General features: G+C 44.7%; 1 protein-coding gene and 3 non-coding genes across 5 annotated transcripts in view; all 4 read right to left on the bottom strand.

The window, feature by feature from the left end:
* TRNAC-GCA (transfer RNA cysteine (anticodon GCA)) lies at window positions 1–72 on the bottom strand. Its single transcript has one exon. It is a non-coding gene; the product is annotated as a tRNA-Cys (tRNA).
* A 228-nt stretch (window positions 73–300) lies between these two features.
* Window positions 301–372, bottom strand: TRNAC-GCA (transfer RNA cysteine (anticodon GCA)). Its single transcript has one exon. It is a non-coding gene; the product is annotated as a tRNA-Cys (tRNA).
* A 5,091-nt stretch (window positions 373–5,463) lies between these two features.
* Window positions 5,464–5,535, bottom strand: TRNAC-GCA (transfer RNA cysteine (anticodon GCA)). Its single transcript has one exon. It is a non-coding gene; the product is annotated as a tRNA-Cys (tRNA).
* A 9,911-nt stretch (window positions 5,536–15,446) lies between these two features.
* LOC126543893 (palmitoyltransferase ZDHHC3) overlaps window positions 15,447–24,699 on the bottom strand; it is a 29,483-nt gene continuing 20,230 nt past the window's right edge. For both annotated transcript variants that reach the window (XM_050191033.3, XM_050191034.3), the window contains exon 6: window positions 15,447–23,191. In XM_050191033.3, the coding sequence (XP_050046990.1) occupies window positions 23,033–23,191 (159 nt within the window). In that variant the 3' untranslated portion in view covers window positions 15,447–23,032. The remainder of the gene's footprint in view (window positions 23,192–24,699) is intronic.

Raw genomic sequence — 24,699 nt, 5'->3', positions numbered from 1 at the left:
AGGGGGCACCCGGGTTTGAACCGGGGACCTCTGGATTTGCAGTCGAATACTCTACCACTGAGCTATACCCCCGAATAAGAGTGTGCAGCGAGAAGTACACACCCATAATTGCTATAAAAGTAAGAGCAGGAAACAAGATGAAAGCTGGAAAGGGGGCACCTGGGTTTGAACCGGGGACCTGTCGATCTGCAGTCGAATGCTCTACCACAGAGCTATACTCCCGAATAAGAGCGTTCAGCGAGAAGTGCACACCCGTAACTGCTATAAAAACAAGAGCAGGAAACAAGATGAAAGCTGGAAAGGGGGCACCCGGGTTTGAACCGGGGACCTCTCGATCTGCAGTCGAATGCTCTACCACTGAGTTATACCCGCTTTTTTTATTTATTGCCGGTCTTCGACATTGTACAGAGCACATAATACAGAACAAAATTACAATACACAATTAACAAATACAAAACATTATACATACCTATCAGTCCTATAAAAGCTGGCGTTGTCGAATTAAAATTCTTTCAATGCTGTCAGAGGTTCTATCCTCGACAGCCATTCGGGTACACATTCTTGTATTTTCTTTATTTCAATGAAACTAGACATGCTTTCTCTGAAATAAATACGCGCAGGCCTAGCGTTCGGATCGCAGTAGTACCCAGACATCCTTGCACGCCATAAACTATGAAGGTCATTGAGCATTATTAGGTCGAAGGGAACCCCGTCGTCATTTCTTACCGCTAAGTACCTTATCCCATGCGGATTTAACGGTAACTCCTTCTTCATTGTTCTTTGTAGGACATCCCAGAAGAACACCCCGGCCCAGCAATGCAAAAAGACATGGTCTATTGTTTCAGGTTCCTTGCAAATCAAGCAGTGCGAGCCCCAGGGTACAAGGAAGCCACATTCTTCCATGAATGTCTTCACTGAGAGTGTTCCTGTGTGTAATTTAAAAAAGAATGTCTTTACCCCAGTAGGCACCTCCATATTTTTCACTCGCTTAAAGGACATCCAGTCCTGATCTTCCACTGTATAGCGCTCTGTACAATGGCACTGGAAATACAATGTCGCAAACATCTTTATGCAGTGTTTTCCTTTTAACGTCACATAAATACTCAAAAGAAAAACGCACAGAAAGAAAGCGCACACTATCTGCAACTTCTTTAAGATGGCCACGAAGCCTTCCGGGCATACTATCTGTACTAACAGTAAGTGCCGGCAAAGCGCCTCTCAACCCGAGCTGGCATACAGTACGCAGAAACGGATAACGCACATCCCGAAAAAACAAAAATCTGTTGACAAGCTGGCGTACAAAAAGATGCGCCAAGCCCAGCCCCCCTTTCTTCACGTGCCGGGACAGATTGCTTCGGCTACACCTTTCCCAGGTAGAGCCCCAGATAAAAACCGCGAACACTCTATTCAACCTTTGCACGTTTACCCTTGAACAGTACAACGTTTGAATGACGTACCACAACTTCGTAATAAAAAACATATTACACACAGTTGCTTTTGCGAAAATCGACAGGTTGATGCCTTTCCATCTGTCTGCTTTTTCTCTTGTTTTTTTTGCTTGGTTCGTCCAGTATTCGTCGCTATTTTTGTAACTGTCCATGGGGACACCTAGATACTTTGTCGGGGTTTTCATCCAGCTCACATTTGCAAAATTGTCCGGGGCCGAAGACCACTCTCCGTGCCACAAACCGAGGGACTTCCCCCAGTTCACTCTACTGCCCGTCACATCACAAAAATTTTTCACTACCCTTATCGTTTCCGTCACACTTTGTTTGCTTGTACAACACACTGCGATGTCATCTGCATATGCAGAGAGCTTGACTTCTGTGTCTGCCAAGCTGTAACCGCGTATTTGATCATCTTGAATTATGGCCAAACACATAGTTTCTATGTACATCCCAAACCAAAGAGGACTGAGGGGGCAGCCCTGACGCACAGAACGCATGACGTTAATGGGGGCCCCCAATGATTTATTCACAATTAAGCGTGTTGCACAGTTCTGGTACGCCAATGCCACTCCCTCAGTGATTATGGAACCAACATTAACTTCATCGAAAATGGCAAACAAAATATCATGAGAGACACAATCAAAGGCTTTTTCAAGGTCCAGCTGGAGCACCGCGACTCCGCCCACGGTGACGTCACAGCACTCCAGTACGCACCGCATCATGTGAATATTCGAAAAAATGGACCTTCCTTTGACACCACACGTTTGGTGATCTGCGACTATGTCCTTTATGACGCTTTGGAGTGTGGCAGCCAAAACTTTCATAAAAATCTTATAATCAACATTGGTTAAAGAAATTGGCCTGTAAGATGTTACTAGCCTAAGTTTCTCCACTTGGTCACTCTTCGGAATGAGTATGGTATGCGGTTTTCCAAAAGAAGGCGGCAAAGTTTTGTTATCATACGCATCATTAAACAGCTCTGTTAGCAACGGTGACAGTTCTTTCTTAAAAGCTTTATATAAACACGCGCCCAGACCTTCAGGTCCAGGTGATTTGCCTCGGTTCAAATCATCAATCGCTTTTTCAACTTCACGTTCTGTTATTTTCCATTCCAATCGTTCTTTCGTATCGTCACTCAATCGCGGCATGCGAGATAGAAAGGCTTTTCTGAACTCGTCTATATTCACTTCTTGAAACGCAAAGAGCGACTGGTGTGTACTTAGATTTAGGTGCACGTTAAAGAACCCCAGGTGGTCGAAATTTCCGGAGTCATCCACTACGGCGTGCCTCATAATCAGAAAGTGGTTTTGGCACGTAAAACCCCATAATCTAATCTAAAGAGCGACTGGTAATACTGTAGAAACGCTCGGCCTATGCTCTTACTATCGTCGGCAACTGTGCCGTTCCATAAAATCCTGTCGACATGATTCCGTCGTCCTTGCGCTTTTTCGAGTCCCAGCGCCCATTTAGTGGGCGTCTAGCTCACCAGCTACTAATGCATTTGCTCTTGCTCGCAATATCGCACCTTGATAGCGTTCCTTGTCACGCTGCTCGATTTTTTCTTTAATGGCTCCTACATCTTGCTTATACGCCCCAGGCTCTTCGCACTCAAGCGCTATCAGCTGCTTAAGTGTCTTTCGTAAGTCCCTTTCTTTCATTTCCTTCTCAAATCATGAGCAGCTCGATCTTTCTAAAGCTTTCATTTTTACGTTTTGTTTGAAGTATTCCCATTTCTCTGCTATTGTTTCACTGTTTTCTTCACTTACTTTCCTGACGGCCTCGCGTACTGCCTCTACAAATGGCTCGTCTTTTAGTAGTAAGGCATTCATTTTCCATAGTTCCCAATTAAAATCTTGTTTCTTCCTCTCCGTGCCTATATGACATTTCACCATGCAGTGATCTGAAAACGATACTGGTGCCACCGAATAACTATGGCACTTTGGAATTATGTCTTGCGATACGTATATGCGGTCTAACCGCGCATGACTACTACCTTGAAATCGTGTGTACATCACTTCCCGCTCCCCCTCCAGGCACTCACAGACATCGTCCAGTTCATTATCACTAATTAGCTTAGTCAACACACTACCGCTTTTATCGCGAATACCAGCATTATTGACTCTATCCCGAGCCCTCAAAACACAATTGAAATCCCCCAACAAAACCATGCACTTATCAGCGCTAACATACTGAAAAAGGTTCGCAAAAAATGAAGCGCGTTCTTCCACAGCATTCGGTGCATATATGCACATGACTCTGAATTCCAATTCACGAAAAACAATATCACAAAAAACGATCCTTCCGGTTTGACATGAAAATACATTTTTAACAAGGCCAGGTAACTTCTTAACAGACAGAACACAACCGGCGGACATCCCTACCGCGTGGCTCACGACCGCATAATATCTAGTCATGAAACGCCGCACCATGCTCCCGGTCTCCTCCTCTCCGTCAACCTTTGTCTCCTGGACAGCTAGAACGTCTAGGTCTTGGTCAGTGGCCAACCGTAGGACTTGGCTTTGCCTACGCTTGGCCGCCAACCCTCTCACGTTTAGTGTGGCAATAGTGAGCGACGGATTAGGGGCCATGCTGAACTAAAGTATGAGATAGACCCGGAGCATGGCGCTTACCTTTCACGACCAGCCCTCGGCTAGCCGCCTCCGGGACCACCAGTCTTCCCGGCGTTATTCTTTTGCTGTGCTTTGTCACCAGGCTTTCTCTCGGGCGGAACATTTGGCTTCGGCTTGAAGACCGACCGCATTCCAAGAGGCGTCTTCGCTGGTGGCCCGTCACTTGTGCTGGATGCCGGGCTGTCCTTGTCTCCGCCCTCGTCACGGGGGCGCTTGGAGGTGGCACCGAGACTAGCCGCCCGGTCCCCGTCGTTTGTATCCTCGCCTTGTTGCATCGCTGACTCAGTCTCCTCGCGTTCGCCTTCATTAGCACCTGCCTTCACAGGGTCTTCGTCCCTCTCGACACGTGCAGGCCCAGTCACCTGCTCAGCACCTTCGACTACCTTGGCTTGAGCGACCTCCGGTACCGTCGTGGCATTTGTCGTCACTGAAGGCACTTGCACACCGGCTCCCTTAGCAGCTTCTTCTGTCTCGACTGCATCCATGACGTGCTCTGCAGCAACATCACTCGCTGCTGGTCCTGTCACGGCCGCGTAAGATTTAACGCAGTCAGCGTCCACGTGGCCGAAACGTCTGCATCTGGAACAGCGGGGGACTTTGCAATCACGGCGTACGTGTCCTGTGCCTTGGCAGCGCAGGCACTGCATGGGCCGCCCGGGTACGACCACCAATGCCAACTCTCCACCGACGCGGACCTGATGAGGCAGGTCTTCCACTTTAATGCCGCTTCTTAGCTTCAGTAGAAAGGTCCGGGTGGTCGAGGTCTTGTCTCCCATGCCTTGGACGCGCCAACGCTCCCTGCTCACCTCTTCTACTTTGCCGAAGGTTGCGAACGCCGTCGGAACGTCCTCGTCGGAAACGCCGTACAGCAGCCAGTGAAGCCGGAGCTTCACCTGCTGGTCCTGCGGGTCGACAATGACACATCGACGCCCTTTCAACTGAAGCTCTTTCAAGGCCAGCAGGCGTTTTGTTGCAGCTGTGTCACTGAGGGTCACGGCCCAGACGTGATTGACCTGGTAGGCCCCAAGGCACACAACTTCCGGCAGCAAGCTCGTGGGCGTAAGCGCATCCCGAAAATCTTCGACCGTGTACGGCCTCGCTCTTACATCACCGTGTATAAAGACGGTGTTGTTAACAATTCGTCCTTTTGGCAGTTGAGGCTAAATAAACTGGTAGTCCCTTTCTTAATCGTTGCTGAACCTGTTTCCGCGGCCCAAAGTGACCGCTGTCGCCGCCCCGCTTGAGGCCATGATTCTACGATCCGATCAGCTCGGCCGCCGGAAGCAGAATGGCTGAGCTATACCCCCAAATAAGAGTGTTCAGCGAGAAGTACACACCCATAATTGCTATAAAAATAAGAGCAGGAAACAAGATAAAAGCTGGAAAGGGGGCACCTGGGTTTGAACCGGGGACCTCTCGATCTGCAGTCGAATGCTCTACCACTGAGCTATACCCCCTTTTTTTTTTTTTTTTTTTCTTTATTGCCAATCCTCGACATGTCACCACAACACACATTCCTTAAATGATATAAACAAAGACCAAAGAAGCAAAAACGAATGAATACACAAACGGAACAAAGAACAGTAATATTTACATTCGTTGCCGTCCGCTACTGTGGCACGACGTTGTCGGATTAAAATTCCTTTAGTGCTGTAAGGGGTTCAACCCTCGACAGCCACTCAGGAACAGGCTGTTGCAACTTCTGCACTTCCACATACCGTTGCATGCATTCCCGGAAGTATACACGCGCTGGTCGGGCATCCGGGTCACAATGGTAGCCCGCCATTCTTGCGCGCCATAAACAGTGGAGGCCCGTAAGCATGATGACGTCGTACGGGAAACCTTCGTCGTCATATACTGGCAGAAACCTGATTCCGTGGGGATCTATAGGTAACTCTTTTTTTAGAGTCCTTTGTAACACGTCCCAGAAAACTGAGCTATACCCCCGAATAAGAGTGTGCAGCGAGAAGTGCACACCCGTAATTGCTATAAAAATAAGAGCAGGAAACAAGATAAAAGCTGGAAAGGGGGCACCCGGGTTTGAACCGGGGACCTCTCGATCTGCAGTCGAATGCTCTACCTCTGAGCGATCCCCATTTTTTTTTCTTTATTGCCGGTAATCAGCAGTACATAAGAATGGCAACATAAGGAACATATATACAGAAACAGATGAACTTCTCATCCGTGACAAAAAATTGATAAGCAAAAGCCGCCTGTTTTATGCGAGCTGGCGTTGTTTAAGATTCTTTAAGATTACCCAGGGGTTCTATCCTGGCAATTCAAGGCGGAGGACATTCTGTTGAAGCAAGGACATCAAGAAAACGTGTTATTTGTTCTCGAAAAAAAAACGTGTGCTGGTCTTGCATCGGGATCGCAATAGAAGCCTGCCATGCGGGCTCGCCATATACAGTAGAGGCCACTTAACATTATCTGATCGAAAGGTGTTCCGTTCTCGTCATATATCGGTAGATATCTTATGCCATGTGGGTAAAGAGGAAATTCTTTTTTTATTGTTCGCTGTAGGACATCCCAGAAGAAAACTCCCGCCCAGCAGGGAAAAAAAATGTCTATTGTCTCAGGTTGTTTGCATATGAAGCAATGTGAGCCCCATGGTATGTAAAAGCCCCTTTCTTCTAAAAACGTTGCAACTGAGAGTGTACCTGTGTGTAGTTTGAAAAAGAAAGTTTTCATACCAGGCGGTACCTGCATTTTTTTTAACGCGTTTCAAAGCATTCTGGCCTGGGCCTCGACTGTATATAGTTTAGTACAGAGGTGGCGGAAAAAGGCTGTCCAATAGATCATTGCGCAGCCTTTTTCTTGTGACCGTAAACAAGTATTCTTTGGAAAACTGTACAGCAAGGAAATGAACACTCAGCACAATTTCCTTATAGAAACGGAACACTGCCCCCGGTACACTTTGAGAGCATATAATAAACTCGGGTAACAAATGCACTAGCCTAACCTTGCAGACTGTTTGAAGAAATGGATCATCATTGTTTCTCAAGAGAAAGAATCGTCCATATAATTGCCTCACAAACAAGTGGGCCAGCCCCAATCCTCCATCTTTCACACTTCTGAACAAATTGTTGCGGCTGCATCTCTCCCATCCGGAACCCCATACAAACACAGCAAAAATTCTGTGCAATTTCTGCACATTGGCCCTGTTACAGAAAATGAATTGCATAACATACCATAGCTTGGCTACGAAAAACAGGTTGTAGACAGTAACCCTGGCAAATACTGAAAGGTGTTTGGCTTTCCACGCCTCAGCCTTCTCTTTAACCCTTTTAAGCTCGCACTACCAGTATTTGTCGCTCTGTTTATAAGCTTTAAGTGGTACACCCAAGTATTTTGCTGGCGTTGTTGACCACGTGACATTGGCAAATATAGCGGGGGCCTTAGGCCACTCTCCATGCCAAATACCTAGGCATTCGCTACAGTTTACTCGACTTCCAGTGATTTGACCAAAGTTTTTAGCAACATTTATGGTTTGCAACACACGGCTACGTCATCAGCATAGGCTAGGACTATGATTCTGACGCTTGCATCGTAAACCCAAGAATACATTTGTTTTCAATCACTGCCAAACATCAAGTCTCTAGATAAATACAGAACAAAAGTGGGCTGGCTGGGCAGCCCTGACGCACGGAACGTTGAACGCTGATGGGGCCCCCAGTGACTTGTTAATTATAAGCTTAGTAGTGCCGTTCCGGTACGCCATGGCTACCCCGTCAGTAATTATGGACCCGACATTTATATGCTTTAGAATGGCAATTAAGATAACATGAGCAACACAGTCAAAAGCTTTCTCCCAATCAAGTTGGAGTATAGCAACTCGCGACCTTAAGGTATCACAACGTTCCAGAATTGATCTCATTATGTGTATGTTTGTGCTAATGGTACGTCCCTTGATACCGCATGTTTGGTGCCTACCTACTATAGTTTCCGTTACTGATTGTAATCTGCCAGCAATTATCTTCATGAATACTTTATAATCATTACTGGTAAGTGATATTGATCTGTACGACGTTACATGTTTTAGTTTCGCCGGCTCGTCGGTCTTAGGGATGAGCACAGTGTGTGCTTCCCCGAAAGAATATGGCAATGCGTTTACTTACTTCATACGCTTCGTTAAAGACGTCAGCGAGCAGAGGTGGCAATTCTGATTTAAACTGTTCATAAAAAAGCGGCACAAATGCCATCCGGACCAGGCGATTTACCTGTTTTTAAATTATCAATTGCCTTTTCAACTTCATGTACTGATATCGGTGCCTCTAGTCCGTTCTTCGTGTCGTCACTGAGTTGCGGCATGCGTCCCAAAAACGTCACTCGAAAGGCATCTACGTCAACAGTACTCGATGCAAAAAGTTGTTGAAAGTGCTGGAAAAACGCTTGTGCTATGTCTTCACTGTCGGTTATTTCGTGATTATCTATACGTCAAGTACATCTATGTGATTACGCTGTGCATGCCTCTTCTCAAGACCGAACGCGCGTTTAGTTGGCGCTGTTAGGATCGGCCTGCAGCTATTTCAGCCCGCTGCAGGTGCGTCGATCAATCCGGGGTGGTGGCGCCCTTCAGAGAACCAGCGAGGACAGTGCTAACCAACAGTGAACTTCCTTTGGAGAACTGCGGACTACGGCAGCTCTGGAATGTAGAGATGCCGGCTGGGTTCGGGCGTGACCAGCTGACTGCGGGGACGCCAGACAATGGATACCACGACGACTGCGCTGCAAAGGTCGTTGCCCTCGAGAGAGCACTTAAACCTGTGCGGCCCGTGTGTGTGAGTCCTCCTCCTCCAAAAAGGCGTGTAGTCTGCGATGACGTCGAACGATGACGTCGAACGGAGTGCTTATAAGCAGCTGTTGTCGGCTGCTAGGGTGTGCTCGTCGTCGTGCTCGAAATGTACTCGTGAGCTGTGTGCTCGTTTGCTGTATGCTTTGTCTTGCGGGCTCCATTTGGGAGTCACGCTAGACTGTCGATGTACGTCTTGTTTAAACTATAAATAATGTAAATAAACCCTGTTCACCTAGTTCCTCCCAAGTTCCTCTCTACGACCTTCAACTCCTTCAAATGGTGGCAGCGGCGAGATCGTCCGACAACTCCTACAGCGCCTCATCTGCTGTCAATGCCTCGGCCCTTGCGCGTATAATCACTCCCCGATATCGCTCTTGATCGCATAGCTCCAATTTCGCGTTTATGCTACGCAAATCGTCTTTGTATGTGCCCGGTTGGCTGCACCCTAAGGCTGTTAATTTTTCCAACACCATCCTTAGTTCTTTCTCTTTAGCTCTGTATTCGTACTTTATTTTACAGGAGCGATCGATTGCGGCTAGTTTAATTCGTTGTTTAAAATTTTCCCACCTTTCGGTGACTTTCGCCACGTTGTTATCTTCTACTTCTTTCAAATGATCCTACCCGCCGTGGATGCTCAGTGGCTATGGTGTTGGGCACGAGGCACGAGGTCGCGGGATCGAATCCCGGCCACGGCGGCCGCATTTCGATGGGGGCGAAATGAAAATACACCCGTGTACTTAGATTTAGGTGCACGATGAAGAACCCCAGGTGGTCGAAATTTCCGGAGTCCTCCACTACGGCGTGCCTCATAATCAGAAAGTGGTTTTGGCAGGTAAAACCCCAATTTTTTTTTCCAAATGATCCTGTACATTGCTTAGAAAAACCTAATCCTTTAACCATTTGGAATTTATTTTCCACATTCCCCACGTGAATGTGTTGCGTTTTCCTTTACGTCCAACAGATGTCTTGACCAAATTTAATAGTGATCGGTAAATGAAAGAGGCACGACACCGTAGCTGCTACATAGGGGTATTACGTCTAGTGACACGTACATTGTCTAGACGAGCGTGACTATTGCCCTGGAAGTGCGTATATTGAACCTCACGTGTTCCAACCAGGTCGTCTGCCACGTCATCTAACTCGCACTCGGCTAATAATTCAGTAAGGAAATGACAGCTTTTGTCATTTGTTCTCCGGCCTGTTCTATCTCGATCTGTTAGTACCCAATTAAAATCCCCCAGCATAATAATTTTTCTATTCAGGCAGATGTGCGTCTTTAAGGATTCAAAAAAGATAGTGCGCTCTTCACAAACATTGGGTGCATATCCACACAAAACACGCCACGAATCATCACCAACAGTAAAGTCAGCATACACTAATCTGCCTGAAGGGCACGAATAGTAATTTTCAATAGATAGCCCGGGCAGTTTCCTAATAAATAAAATAACGCCCGCCGACGCTCCTTTAGCATGGCTCACTACCACGTAATACAAAGACGTAAACCTTAGCACCATTCCCCGGGTCTCCTCCTCCCCTTCGACCATCTGGCGTGATGAAGGCCGCCTTCTCTCGGTCCATTTCATCAACTGAAATCTGCCAGTTGCCGGATCGAAGATCGATGGACGAGAAGTATTTAGCTCCGTGCAAGCAGTCCAAGGCGTCATCGATGCGTGGTAGTGGATAGACGTCTTTTCGCGTAATCTTGTTTAAGTGGCTATAATCGACGCAAAAACGCGAGGTACTATCTTTCTTTTTCACAAGGACGACAGGCGAAGCCCAAGAGCTGGCTGGTGGCTCAATGACCCCTTTGCGGAGCGTTTCGTCCACTTCCGATTGGATAACTCGACGTTCAGCATGCGATACACGATAGTGACGCCGACGAATAGGATTCGTGTCTCCAGTGTTTATACGGTGGTGAACAACAGATATGTTCGGCCCAAAGGCCTGTCGCCGAAATCAAAGATGTCACTGTACGATTCAAGCAGGAGACCTATGTCCGTGGCCTGTGCAGAGGTGAGGTCAGGTGCAATCGTTTTCGCGAAGGCATCCGTTAAGGAACCATAGCTGTGAGGCTGCCATTGGGGCCAATAAACCACTCTCGGCATTCAGACTCTCAATGTCAAATTCGGAACCACTAGAAACCCTGGCCAAGAACATGCCGGCCGGAATCACTTGAGGGCACAGGCTGAAATTCAGAAGCGGTAGAACGACATCGTTATTAGCAACCGTGACCAGCGTATGCGGAACAGCAACGTTCCGGTCCAAAAGCACGTTGATGATGGGGTGAAGCACATATTCACCGTCAGGAACCTGTGGCTGGGCGGTCAAAGTGACGTAAATGCCTCGGGTGACAGACGCACATCGTGAAGCGAGCACAAGTGCAGTGGGGCGGTGCTCGGAGCATCGGCGAGTTGAGGCAGTTCTAACTGAAGAACGCCGGTCGCGCAGTCAATGAGAGCAGAATGAATGGATAAAAAGTCCAATCCAAGGATAACGTCGTGAGATCAGTTGTCGATCACAGCAAAGAGAACAGAAGTAGGGCGGCCGGCTATACTTAAACCCGCCGTACACATTCCAAGAACAACCAGCACGCCGCCGTCGGCCACCACACGAAGCACTCGGGCAGATACTGGGTTGAGGACCTTGTTTAAACGTCTACGTAGGCTAGCACTCATCACAGATAGGTCGGCTCGGATCCAGTGTTGACGAGTGCTTGGACAGGTACGCCGTCCATTTTAACGTTAATTACACTTCTTGTGGGCACAGACAGAGGATTTGCTGCAGTATAGTAGGCAATGCAGCACCACCTCCGAGAGCTGCATTTCTTAGTTTTCCGAAAGAGTGCGGCCAGAAGCCACAGGGGACGAAAGTCAACGTGGCTGCGGTGAACGGCAAGATGGGCGACGCGTTTGCGGTGAACGAGACTGGTGTCCGCGCGGCGATGGTGATCGAGCGACTTTACCACGTGTTCCTAGCAGAGTTGCCGGCGCTGTTGGACTCGGCGGTGGGCGAAACATTGCGGGCATTTCCATCAAAACGGCTGAGGTTGGTCGGCGTGAGAGGTGTTGAGGGCCACGAGTTGCGACAGTATCAATGCGGCGACAGGTGAAACATTTCGGCTGGTCGTCCGCAGTTCTCCACTCAGTCGGGTTGCGATAACGCGGAGAGAAGCGTCGGGGTGGACCGAAAATCGTAGAAGGGCGTTCGTTAGCTCTGAGATTGGCGACAGCACAGACAGAGTGTAAACCAATGTTTTCAAGTTCCTGGCGAACAATGGCTTGTACGAGGGGAACTGAAAAAGTGGTAGCATCAGGGCTACGCGAACAAAAAGCTGCGGTAGCCATCGCATCCAGTTCACGTCGAACGATTCGCACCACGTCCTCTGATGGCGACGCATGCTGCTGTGCGGGTTGATCTTCACACGTCAACGTCGCGGCAGTATTGGAAAGTCTGGCGAATGGTTGCAAGACGCGTCGGCTTTTGGCCTGCTCGAATTGTCGGCACTCTTTAATGATAGCATCAACTGTAGAGCAGCTTTTGCACATGAGCAGATTAAAAGCGTCGTCAGCAATGCCTTAAGCACGTGCCCAACCTTCTCAGGTTCTGTCATGTCGTGATCGGCTTCCCGACAAAGTGCCAGCACGTCCTGGATGTACAAGACATAGGACTCCGTGGGGGCTTGGGCATGGGAGGCCAGTTCCTGCTTTGCGGCAATTTTACGGCCAGCTGGTTTGCCAAACAACTCTGTCAACTTCTCTTTGCATTAGTCCCAGCTGATTAGCTCCTCTTCGTTGTTTTCGTACCACACCTTTGCCGTGCCTCTTAGGTAGAACAATAGGTTTGCTAGCATAAGCGTAGGGTCCCATCTGTGATTCCACTCACGCATTCGTACATAGCCACCCACTCTTCAACGTCGGCGCTATCGGTCCCACAGAAAGTTCCAGGATCCTTGGGTTGCCCAACCGAAGATGACAGTGACGTAGCTGGCGACAGTGGTGTAGGAGGTGGCAACGACGTTGATCCCGCTTGCTCACCGTCATTCATGGAGCCGACGGTGATGCGACGTCCACTGCGGAGCTCCGTTTCCAGCCGCGGTACCCTGCACCTCCACCAATATGTTATGGGGATGTTGGGAGTATAGAAAGACTGTATTTACAATATATATACGAGATGAGTCAGAGTAGTTAAGATGGCTGAGCACCAACAACACGCAGCAGGCAGCGTCTCCACGATCTTTTTCTTCCTTGCTCTTATTTCATCCTTCCGTAACAATATATAGGCAGCAACGTATGTCGCGCTTTCCGAAGGTAAATACGAACATTGTGCACTGATAAGTTGAGGCTCAGAGCTTTTACGTTACCTGGTCAGTGTGTACTGGAATAAAAACCAATGAAAGTTCCGTTTGTGAGTTGGGATGCACCTTTCTCTTTGCAGTTCGCTGATCCGTGTGATAATGTAGTCTGCATCAGTGCGTCTTATGGCTGGCACTTGTTGGTGCTCGCAGTTACGCAGTGTTCGAGGTAGGGTCCAGGCTTGGGAACACAGTAGACAGGCGCCGCCTGTAGGAATGCTCAAACTCTGGTGAAACTTGAGAATGATAACCAATCACACCAAGTTGCGTTCCCTTCAATAAGTTTCCGAAATTTAGCGAAGAATTTTTTTAGCAATGTCACTTGTATTAGTGTAAATGCACGACTTGTAAAACCAGTCGCAATGGAATTCAGCTGTGTGCACAGTGTCAGAAAGCAAACTAGCGGCGCTGTGGCGAAGCCAAATGCTCCAAATCTGGAATGAGTGCTGCTTGCAGTTGCTTCTAAATTTCTTGCGAGCAAATAAACTCACAACTCACCACGCTGAATGAGACAACATCTGCTTACACCGCTAAACTAATGCATGCTATCAAAATAACATGTCGCCTTGCTGTATAACATGCGTCATGATCAACTTCAGACTGGTGCCTGCAAACAAAAGTACATTAGCAAGAATATTCCTGCTGCTTAAGGCATTAGTAACACTAATGCTCGGGTAGAAAACTAAATTAACCAACCCAAATGAAGCTTAAGCGTACATCACTAATTTATTAAAGTGCCTGCCTAAACAAAGTACACTCTGCGATTTGAAACACCAGCAACATATATATATATATAAAAAGAAAGTAATGGCCTACTCACCAGGAATAAGAAAGTCCCGAATGAAGTGTTTCGAACAAACCACCATTGTGTCAGTATCTTTTTCCGACTGCGCAAGTTTCTTATCCGTGTCACTCTCTGCTGCACAGTCTGCTACTTATGGGAAATGATGAAATGATGTCTTCCCACCGCGATGACACGCCATATGGTACACAGCAAACTTTTTTCAACGTCTGCTCTCTTTTCTTTCTTTTTCGGGCTTGAGCGCAGCGGCATCACGTGACCACTTGAGAACTACGAGGCCATGTTGCAGTGCACGCTCTAATGCGTGCACTGCAACATGGTGCACCTAACTTGCACCTTGTTATATGCACCCCACTGATGCGGGCTGTTGTGATCTGCCATTTACCCCACGACAACAGTTAGTAACGGAAAATGCGATAATGGTGAACGGGCCAATGACCTCATCAAAGCTATCTTCAACTGTGATGATTAATGGCCACCAGTAGGGTTCTGTGATGAGAGGATCTGCCAAGATGGGCTCAACCTGGAGTGACTCTGCCAGGAGAGAACATTCCTTCACATCACCCATCATCCGCCCAAACTGCCACGTCCGCGCCGGAGAAGGGGTCAGTGTGTTGCCCCCACCCCTCTCCTGTTCGTGCACAGTGATGCCCATAGCTTTCTTCAGAGGGAAAAGGCTACCAACCTCCAGATTGGCAAGACATGATGTCACTCGTCTCCTGGCACCGGATTGGGGGAACAGAGACTGGGCAATGACAACGCAAAGGCTGCTAGAACTTGATCATGAACTTATTTTTTTGTACTTGCAAAGCTCTTGTACATAATGCAATATAAACGTGTGTGTTTAAACATCTTGGATATCGGGCCTAGCCCCACATTCCCTTACTAGTCCACGCTGAATGGATACCACAATTGTTTGGACCCCCGATCGCAACAGGGCCAACCACTGATGAAAAAACACTGCCGCGTGATTACAGACTCTATAGGCTGCTGTGATTCCATTTAGGCAGAAGTTTAAGCGCCGGTCAAAGGCGAGCAAAGTATGCAGTCATCCTTAGTACCTAGGCAAAGGCAAATTTTGAGAAGTTATTCAAGTCCCCTGGTTTCTCTCGGAAGACTTTTTGGATCAGGCAAATACATGAAAGAACCTATCGTCCCAGACCACAGCTGGGTATACCGAATATTCAATTCACATATCGAATTACGTGAACATTCATTATTTTATTCGTATATTCGAGTATTCTTACACCCCTGATTCAAAGTCCAAGTGTGCATTTGGTTTAATGAAAAAAATCCCCCGCTGGGGGTGTCTCATAATTATCTTTTCATGAGACTGCAATCTTTAACACACAAAAATGCATACAAAATGTTGTATACTACACAAACAGGTTTTGAAAGAACAAACAAAACTCTTGTCGCATCAAGTTTCGTACACGCGGCTTTATTATCAAGAAAATCAGGATTTGGCAGTGCACATCCTTGCGAGAGAATGTACACTATTTCTCGAAATTTTCTTGGCCCTTTTCTCAAATGTAAATAGATCAAAGCAAACTTGAACAAGAAAAAAGTGACCATTGCTCCCCATGCAGCCATGGTGGCTTGAAAAACCACAAGTTTTACCATGCTTCAGCATCCATGCTTGGTACATTATACTGTCCTGTGGCCCAATTTACATATGTGCATTGGTTGCCACAGCGCATGGGTATCGTACTTCACTGCAACCAAGAGAGGTTGAGAAAGCTATCTGCCATTAGAAGTGTCTTACTTCATTTTTTTGTTGTGACAAAAAAGGACTAACACATACCTCTACATTGTTTCCACAGCCCTACACAACACTTCATGTGATTTTTTTTTTTTCCTCCTGCAATATTCATTTAGCATCGCAACCTGAACAAATGCCTTTGCTGTTATCAACCACCATAATTTTTCACTTTCCTTGGGATACAGGTTTCAGTTTCACAATTCCACTTCTAAGCCCTCATCAATACACACTTTTGTATGTCTTATAACGGTCACTGTGCCAATGTGAGTGGTGAAGGTTAGGAGTGTGCAAGTCTTTATCAAGATATTACAGTACCCCAATCTGTTCCTCGTGCTTGAAATCAGCAACAAAAGTAGAATCTGCTATATAATGCAGGTCAACATACAGCATCAGCTTCAGGAAGCTGAAAAAGCATATTGGCAAGTGTGATGCATCACATCTGGCAAGATAGGCTGGCCAAAGCAGCACCATCACAGCAAATATGCAATAAGTACTGGGAGCACCAAACAAACATTCATGGTCAGCTCACAGGGGTTCACAGATAAGTTCGATATGTCCCATATCTGACAGTCAATAGAAATTGACTGTTAGGGCAGGAAAATCACATTACTTAAGTATCTATAGTCTAGTGGGTGCCGAATGGTGAATTTTCAGAAGTGGATGCTATTAAATAAAAAAAAATTTACAGACAACTCAACCAACATCAGGTTCTATAACCTTGCGATTCATAAAAAAACTTCTTCTTGCTTTAAATAATATATGGCACATACGGTAGATGATGACATGACAGACCTCTGCACATATTGCCATGGCAATATCTTCAAGCAGAGGGGCGAAAACACAATAAAACAACTCTTGTTTGTCATTAACTTTCTTTTTTTTTACTTAGGTCACTGCCATTATCCTGCCCACCTTGGTCAGTGTTGCAGCACAAAATTCACACAGTTCAATAACACTTTCAACACAGGGACAAATATGAACATCACAATGTTAACAAACCACCAAATAAATCACAGTCTCCCAAGTCAAGAACAGTCATCAATATTTTAGGACAACACAAATCTCAACAAGATGTCTCCAACTTGACACAGTTTGTCTCATGCGTCAACAGAAATGAGAGAAAAAAGAAAAAAGGCCTCTGCAGCACACATGCACAATGAAGGCTGCCATCTGAAAAATACTTATACCAATTTTTTTGTGCACTTGACAAACAGTCTGACAAGAGAAACCATACACCTGCTGTGCTTTGGTTCAGTGTATTGAAATGCAGCATTTCACCTGCCATGACATTTCCAGTGGTCCTGAACAGTGTCGCATCCTCCTCCTGACCTCTCCCCCAACCTGTACATTTTGGAAATGCTAAGTATGTAGATAAAGAGCGCTCCAACTAAGTAGAGCCAAGCTTCGAACTGCTGCTGTAAGGAAACACAATATTGATGTATAATTTAATGCATAATGCAACAGGACATAGCCAGATGCAAGCATGCAAGAGTGCTGCATAACGAAAAAATTTCTAGCATTTTACAAGGATGCTAGTGTTATTTGAGGCTTCCGGGCTTAAGAGCACTTTTTTACAAATAAATTATAATTATAAACACCTCATGAACCTGCCTCCAAATTAACTTTTTTCCCAAGCAAAAAATAAAAGAATGGGTACATCATTAACATTCTTCAGCATAAATGTTCACTTTAACATTCCATTTAAACATGCCATTTCTTGTGGCACATCTACAAGTTGTTATGGTGCCCTTAGTTTTTACGGTCAAATAACATGGCTACTTATGGGTACTGCATCCTGAAACTGTACTTCTAGTAACAATTACTATCATAAAATATGACCCAAACATCACGAGGAGTTCAATCAACTGTGTTTACTTTCATTTGCGAAAGCAATGGTACTTGATAACTGCACTTATGTTACCATTTGTCTTGCGTTTGTGATACTAAAAACATTCAACAGCTTCACTTGTGTGGTGGTTCGTGTTTGGCTTTTACCTAAATTGCAGTTGTAAGATGCAGTCAGGTCTGTCTATTCCCACATTTTGCAAACTGTCCTCAAGCTCTGGGAAAATTCATTTTGAATAACAGCTCCTCTACAGAAAGCTCCATGATGTGTTTGATTTAAAATTCTGCATCTTTCTCACTGAAAATGTTTGTTTTCAATACTTCAGCAACAACAAAAAATACCAGTCGGTTACCTGAATAAAATAGAAAATGAAAGTTTAACATAAACTTTCAAAAAATGACCATGAAGAGTAGTGAAGTCTCCCATTTATAAATCATAAGATTTCAGACTTCGTTACTTAGGCAGGACACTTCACACAGAGAACTACATAAGGGGAGGTCAAAAAAAAAACATTGTTAAAATATTTGTACTAGAGATTTGAAAATCCGCGCACTTATAAAGCATTACAAGCAAATTTCAAATATGTCATTAGTTTCTGTGTAGCCACTATAGTTCTTGAGTTCTGTCCTACACAATGGCAAAATAGAGCGATTTTGTGGGCACTTTATTGTGTAATAAATTTTCACAAAAAGATTTGTGCTGTAGCTTATTTAGCTCTTCATAGACTGCTAAGTGCCAATATCTATTCAAACAGCATCTACAAATACTGCAACTATGAAAAAAAAATTAGGACACTTCAACTAATTTTTTTCACGATCACATGAAAATAAACTTGTACATCTGTAATTGTCTTATACTGCAAAATTTGGCATATATACTCTTGAAGATATGTACAGTGCTGATACATAATTTAAATTTCAATATCTCCCAGCAGTAGCTGCAAAAGTACAAGGTTACATTCCAGGGAATCGAGAAAAAAATAGTTTAAATGCTCTAATATTTTTGCATAGTTCCAGTAATTGTACATGTTGTTTGGCTAGATACCGGCACTTTGTGATCTACAAAGAGCTAAACAAGCTGTAGCGTGATGCTTTTTGTGAAAATTTAGCATGTAGGAATGTGCCCACAAAGATGACTATATTTTGTCATTGTGCATCACATAACTGAAAAACTTTAACAGCTACACAAAAAGTAATGACATATTTGAAATCTGCATGAAAAATTCTATAATTGGTTGAATTTTGAAACCTCTAGTACAAGTAATAAAAAAAATTTTTCGAGGAGCATCTACCCTTAAATGGCCCCTCACAAGGCCCCATCAGAAATTGTGCTTACACACTGAAACTTCTACAAACCTGCCCTAAAAAACGTTCTACTGCAAGAATTAAAAAAAAAAAGGCTTTAGTAGTAGTGGAGACAGAAGCAAAGGAAATCTTGTGATGCCATGGTGTGAGGAAGTAAACTACCCTACCTACAGTACAGGCTCTCTCCTATTGCCGTGACCTGCATCCACAACCAATAGTTTTCCCTTGCATTCTCCTACGACGGAACTGAAAGCCCACATTATGTGCGACAAGGCAAGCCTTCTTTTATTTTTATTTTATTTTTTTCAATTACACTGGTGTTTTTTTTTTTTTGTTTTTGTTTTTTTTTTGGGGGGGGGGGGGTTAAGTAGTGCATTTCCAGCACTGATTTCGCCACAGTGGCTAGAGTATTGCATTGCTGCTAACTATGTGGTGCTACAGGCAGGCAGGATTCTGTGACTTAGTAGACAAGGCAGTTGATCTGATGATCAACTCTTACTGCCTAGGAGACCGGCTACTACGAGAATAAGGGCATACAAGCTTCTGTTTCTTCAACTGTTTTCATGGTGTACATAGGTGTCATATTTTGCAGACATGTCACTGCATGATCTACGCACAGGGCTTGTAAAACCTGGTGGAAAGCGTTTAAAGAAGCACTTGAGTGCCATCCATTATTTTTTGTCATGTTAGTTTTAGTCATGTCACATCAGGATTATGTGACCATGGCCCGGAAGCAGTAAGTGCATGACTATTCAAAAGGAAGTCACCCCCCTCCCCTGTCTCTGTCCTAGAGTGTTGAATTTCATTTTTACGCACAAAAGCACATCTGTTTGTTTTTGAAGTGTCAGGAGCAGCACCACCATAAGCAACAAAAACAACAGCACTTTCAGGCCACATAGAAATTCATATGAGAGGGGAAGGTAGCTCATTAGTATATGGGATTACAACCAAAGATCAGAAGGTATGCAGTGCAGTTAAATTAGCTAAGAGCATGTAAACAGCACATACCAGTTTCAAGCAATGCCTTCCTGCCAACTGAAAAGACACCCAATAAAATCATGACACTTTTACAATAAAATATTAGCAGTTCCGGCAGAAAAGCAAAGCAACGATTGCGATAGCAAATTAGTATAGACAGCTGTACGAAGTAAGGATGATAGTTTTACCAGCCGTATAAACTTCGAAACATTCACTTACTAACTAAATTAACAAAGATGGTTTCAGCGCACAGAAGCAAACATGAACACATCACTAGATGAGCATGCACACTCGCTGTCAAAACGCTGGTGTGAGCAAGCACGGCAGCAGCAGCGAGCGAAGTGAACTTCATGCAGTCTATCGCTTCAACGCAAGAGCAGTGAGAAAACAGCACGCGCAATGGTATGCGCCATCTGCAGATCTCTTTCATGATACGGCACGCACGACTTTCAAGATTCAAGATAGAGTATGTGTGGTCGTGCGAAGTATGCATTTGTTGGCGGTGTTGAAGCCGCTCGCTTCTCTCCCGTGCTGCCTGCCCACTTTCCTCTACATATGGCGCACGAGATTGAGCTGCCATCGTCAGTTCCCCTTGCACCCGGTTGCGAAATGCACAGTTGCTGCCGGAGCAAAACGCCGCCGCGCCCCTCCCATCCCCTACGACCTTCTGCGCAACGGAAGACAGCACATTTGCCCCCCGCTTTCTTCCTGCGCACGCACCAGATTGAGCCGCGATTGCAGGCTCACCCTTGCACGCTTTCACTCACACATACAGCATATGGTGTGCAGTGACGATTTTATCACCTTTACGGTGATGCCAGTGGCAGAAATGTGCCTGGAGTGTCTATATAATTGCTATCGCAACAAAAACAATGTTCCTTAGAGACTGTAATCATGTAGGCAAAACAATTTATAAAAGTACAGTGACCATTCAAGACCAATCAGAGGATCACAAGTCTAAAGGATGCGAAAGGAGCAAAAACGGCTACAAGAAAAAACCATACAAGCAAGCTAACAATGTCAAGCAGTGACATGGAAATGCTTCTCAGCAAACAAAAAACAAAAAAATACCTATTCTCAAGTTTGTCCCCTCTGTTGGTCTTCAGCAACTAGCACAGTCTTGTATATTTAATATGACTATAACTCCCAACAGGGGCTAGATATGCTAGCAACATGTCAATACAACAAAGCACTATGGTTAGGGTTTGGATCAGACAACATTTATCCCTACCTAAGCGGCATTTTTTTTTCCAAGCATGCACAAAAATGTTCCACACAACTTAAGGCAATTTATAAATTGCTTTAAAAGAAACATTCGCAAGCATGTTTAACAGGTCGTTGAAGAAGTGCATGCAAATGCCATCACAGAATGGCGGCATGTGTCTTCTGATGCCTACACAAGCAAAAAAAAAAAATTTTCACCTTGACAGCCAAGAGAGTTTAGCGCCCTGATAGTATTGCATATGTATATGATGACCAGATTTGAACAATAAATAATGCACTTTTTAAACAACATGCACAGACAGTGTGTTCAAGTACAATGATGCTGAAAAATTTTCGCAGTAAATGTGCAGAGCAAGTACACACATTACACAACATTCAAATGGTAACGTCGTACCCATGGCAAACTATCAATTTTGCTGTACAAGTGGCATGGAAAGCATGCTACTTCATTCGTGATTTCATGCATTCTGACACTGTGCCAATATGCAAATAAAGAGCATTATTACATATGCACAGGTTTACAAAATATAGGTTCTACTACCTTAAGAATCCTTGGGTCATATACATTTCTTTGCATTCACATAAAATAGCTTTCAATAATTTGCACTTTTATCAGTTAAAAAGCAGACCTCCAAAGACACTTTGTGCGTTTTTATGCTGCTACTACTTTAGCCTGGCAAAAGTGCTCCATCGTGGCATTAGTCCATATAAACAATATCATACAGACATTCAACACAGCACAAGGTAACACGAGCAAGTGAACAGATATCAATGGTTGTCTATAAACAAGTTTAAAACATCAAGTTCCTAAGCCACATTCAGGTATGCTCCTTGTATTCACTTCATTTTTACACCACAACTATATCACCATGAATATTTCAAATCACTCTACATGATTTCTGCTTTTTATAAAGCAGGCTTCTGTAAACGAACTTCATGAATAATTCTGACTTTTTGAAATGTGGAACACAAAGGATATGAAAAAAAGCTCTTCTATTTAGTAGCAGCTCAGTTTTCAAAAAGGCAATCTTAAGTCAATACTATGAGTACTATCAAACTGCTACAATATTTGTTCTTAAATCTCACAAGATTTCTACTGCAGCCTTTAGTTTACTTTAAGACCTACCGCTTAAAAATCTAAGCTGTTCAGGGGCGGTATTCTCAGAGATCATTTGTGGAGATGCTTTCACTTTCATAAGATTTTGTGCGACTACCACCAGGTATGCCAGTGTATAAAGACAACACCATTCTTGGAGTCCAGTGCAACACCTCACGAAAGTGACAGTATCCCCGAAAGTGATCTCTGAGAATACCGCCCCAGGCTTAAAGGAAGAAGCAGACGATCAGATGGTATCATAAAACATCTTGTAGTAAAAAGACTAACATCGACTGACACCAAGTGTGTTACTGTTTCACAGCTTACAAGTCCAGCAGTTCATGTACAATTCTACACATACACAAACCTCCAATAGTGTACAACATTAGTTGGGGGCACATAAACACCGTTTCTGCCACTTCTCATTCACCTTAAAATGCACACTTGTATTCCGGCTTCCTTCAGCTTCCACATAACCACAAGTATTTCAACCACTCAGGCAAGCGAAAAGGCAAGCCGACTCATCATGGTGCGCCACTGTAAAAATGCCTCCTATGAGTGGCACCTGGTGTGGCTCCCAGTATGTCCCCGCACAACATTTTTGTTTCTCAGTGGATTAACGTGCTTTCACAAGGAATGGATGGTTGTCCTGCATCAAGTTTCTTCCACAAAAGGACTTAGATGCATGTCTTGCAAGACACCAGGTATGACCTAATCTTGAATAGCAGCACTGGGTTCATAAGGAAGGTGTGCGATGTTCACCACGTTTGCATTCACGTCACTTCTGGCAATGGTGCTATACAGCATACAGGTAACCTGGGAGCAGAGGTGCGTCTCCAGCAGATGTGAAGGGAGAGAACCAGGAAAGAGAGAAGCGCCCAAAGACAGCCCGCATGCTCCGCCACGGAGAGCGTTTCTGCCATCTGGCCACTTCCTTCTTCAGCTGCTCTATGCCCTGTCCAAAGAGATAAAAGCTGTGTTACATCATGAACACAATGTGTGTGCGTATGCAAAACAACAAATGCACACCAGCAACAACCCTCAATTTTCCTTCATGCTGTATAAAGCTGGGCACACCACGTGTAGGCCTCAACACTGACAAGTATGTAGATTATAATGTGATTTTTGGTAGCCTAGTACTAGAAAACAGACCCTGCATTCTATACACGTATGTGCCTGTAAGATTTGTGTCATGTCGCTCCAGTTATAGCCTCATTTACCACTGCCTACTGTTCCTGATCAATTACTTTAATCTGTGCAACTTCAAACTGTAGCTAAACATAAATGTAACAAACTCAGTTTTAAAAAAATTATGATGCAACAAAAGTTTTGTCTTCGCATACAACTCTCACAGATGGCCTTGTATACTTTTGCCTGATATATAACCAAGACAAATTTACCATCATATATTTAATTTAATGAAGTCTATGCACAGTATGGTCCACAGTTCAAGGGGGACACGGTGCAAGAAATTGCAACTTTCGGTGAAAAGAAAAATGCATTTCAAGCTTCTTGCAGTTTCAGGTTGCTCAATGATTCAGGGGATGGCGTGAGCAAAATTGTTGCTACATCTACACAATAAAGAAGTAGAAATTCACATTTTTACTTCTGCTTGTGGCACCTTGGAAAAACAGGGGCCCTTGACAGCCATATTGAAAGTGCCATTTTGAAACTGCATTCATGGCTCAAGGGCAATGACACCGCCATGCATTTAACAAGGACAAAGCAATACAACTAAGTCTCGATTCAACAAGTTTTCTAAAGTTGACCTTCATAAGCAGTGCTCATGGATGCAAACATAAAATGCTAACAAATTCTTCAATGGACTGGCGTGGGAAAGGTTCCCCAAACACTAAGTTCGGATCACTGAAGGCTGCTGAAATGACCACAGCCCTGGCAGTTAGAGAATGCAATGTTGGCCCAAAAGGGATTGTGAGAGTGCCTGAAAAGTCTAACATTATTTGTGGCATCCACCAGGCATATCACTAAGAAAAGATTTTCAAAGAGTGTGTTGTCCACAACAAAAGTGAATGTAGCAGAGAGTTCAAATCCTGCCAAAAAAAGCAAGTGGAAGCTTGAAGCCATTGCAATAGAAGAATGCAGGATACAAGAAGGCTCCGCATATGTTCCAGGTTGATTTAGGGAACACATATGAAACATAAATAAAATAGAACACTTCTAAATCTTTGAAGTCATTTTTTTTTTTCAATTCACATTTTGCCTAGCTGAGTTCACGACCGCCTGCATACATCAGATTCCGGAACTACAAAGCCAGAACCGTTCAGAATTCATTCTATATTGAGTTACCCATTGCAATTAGGAAAACACATCTATCGCGGATAAATCAAAGACGTTTTTAGGCACGTAAGGTTTACGAAATGGGTTGCAGAAATTTCCAAAGCGCGCTGCCGATATGTGCCTACTGAGATGCCCCCCTTTTGTTATCAAAGCGAGTGCATCGTA

The sequence above is a fragment of the Dermacentor andersoni genome, chromosome 1 (assembly GCF_023375885.2).
Source record: "Dermacentor andersoni chromosome 1, qqDerAnde1_hic_scaffold, whole genome shotgun sequence".
NCBI lineage: Eukaryota > Metazoa > Arthropoda > Arachnida > Ixodida > Ixodidae > Dermacentor > Dermacentor andersoni.
Note: the sequence above shows the minus strand (reverse complement) of the source record. Positions and strands in the feature narration are given on the sequence as shown.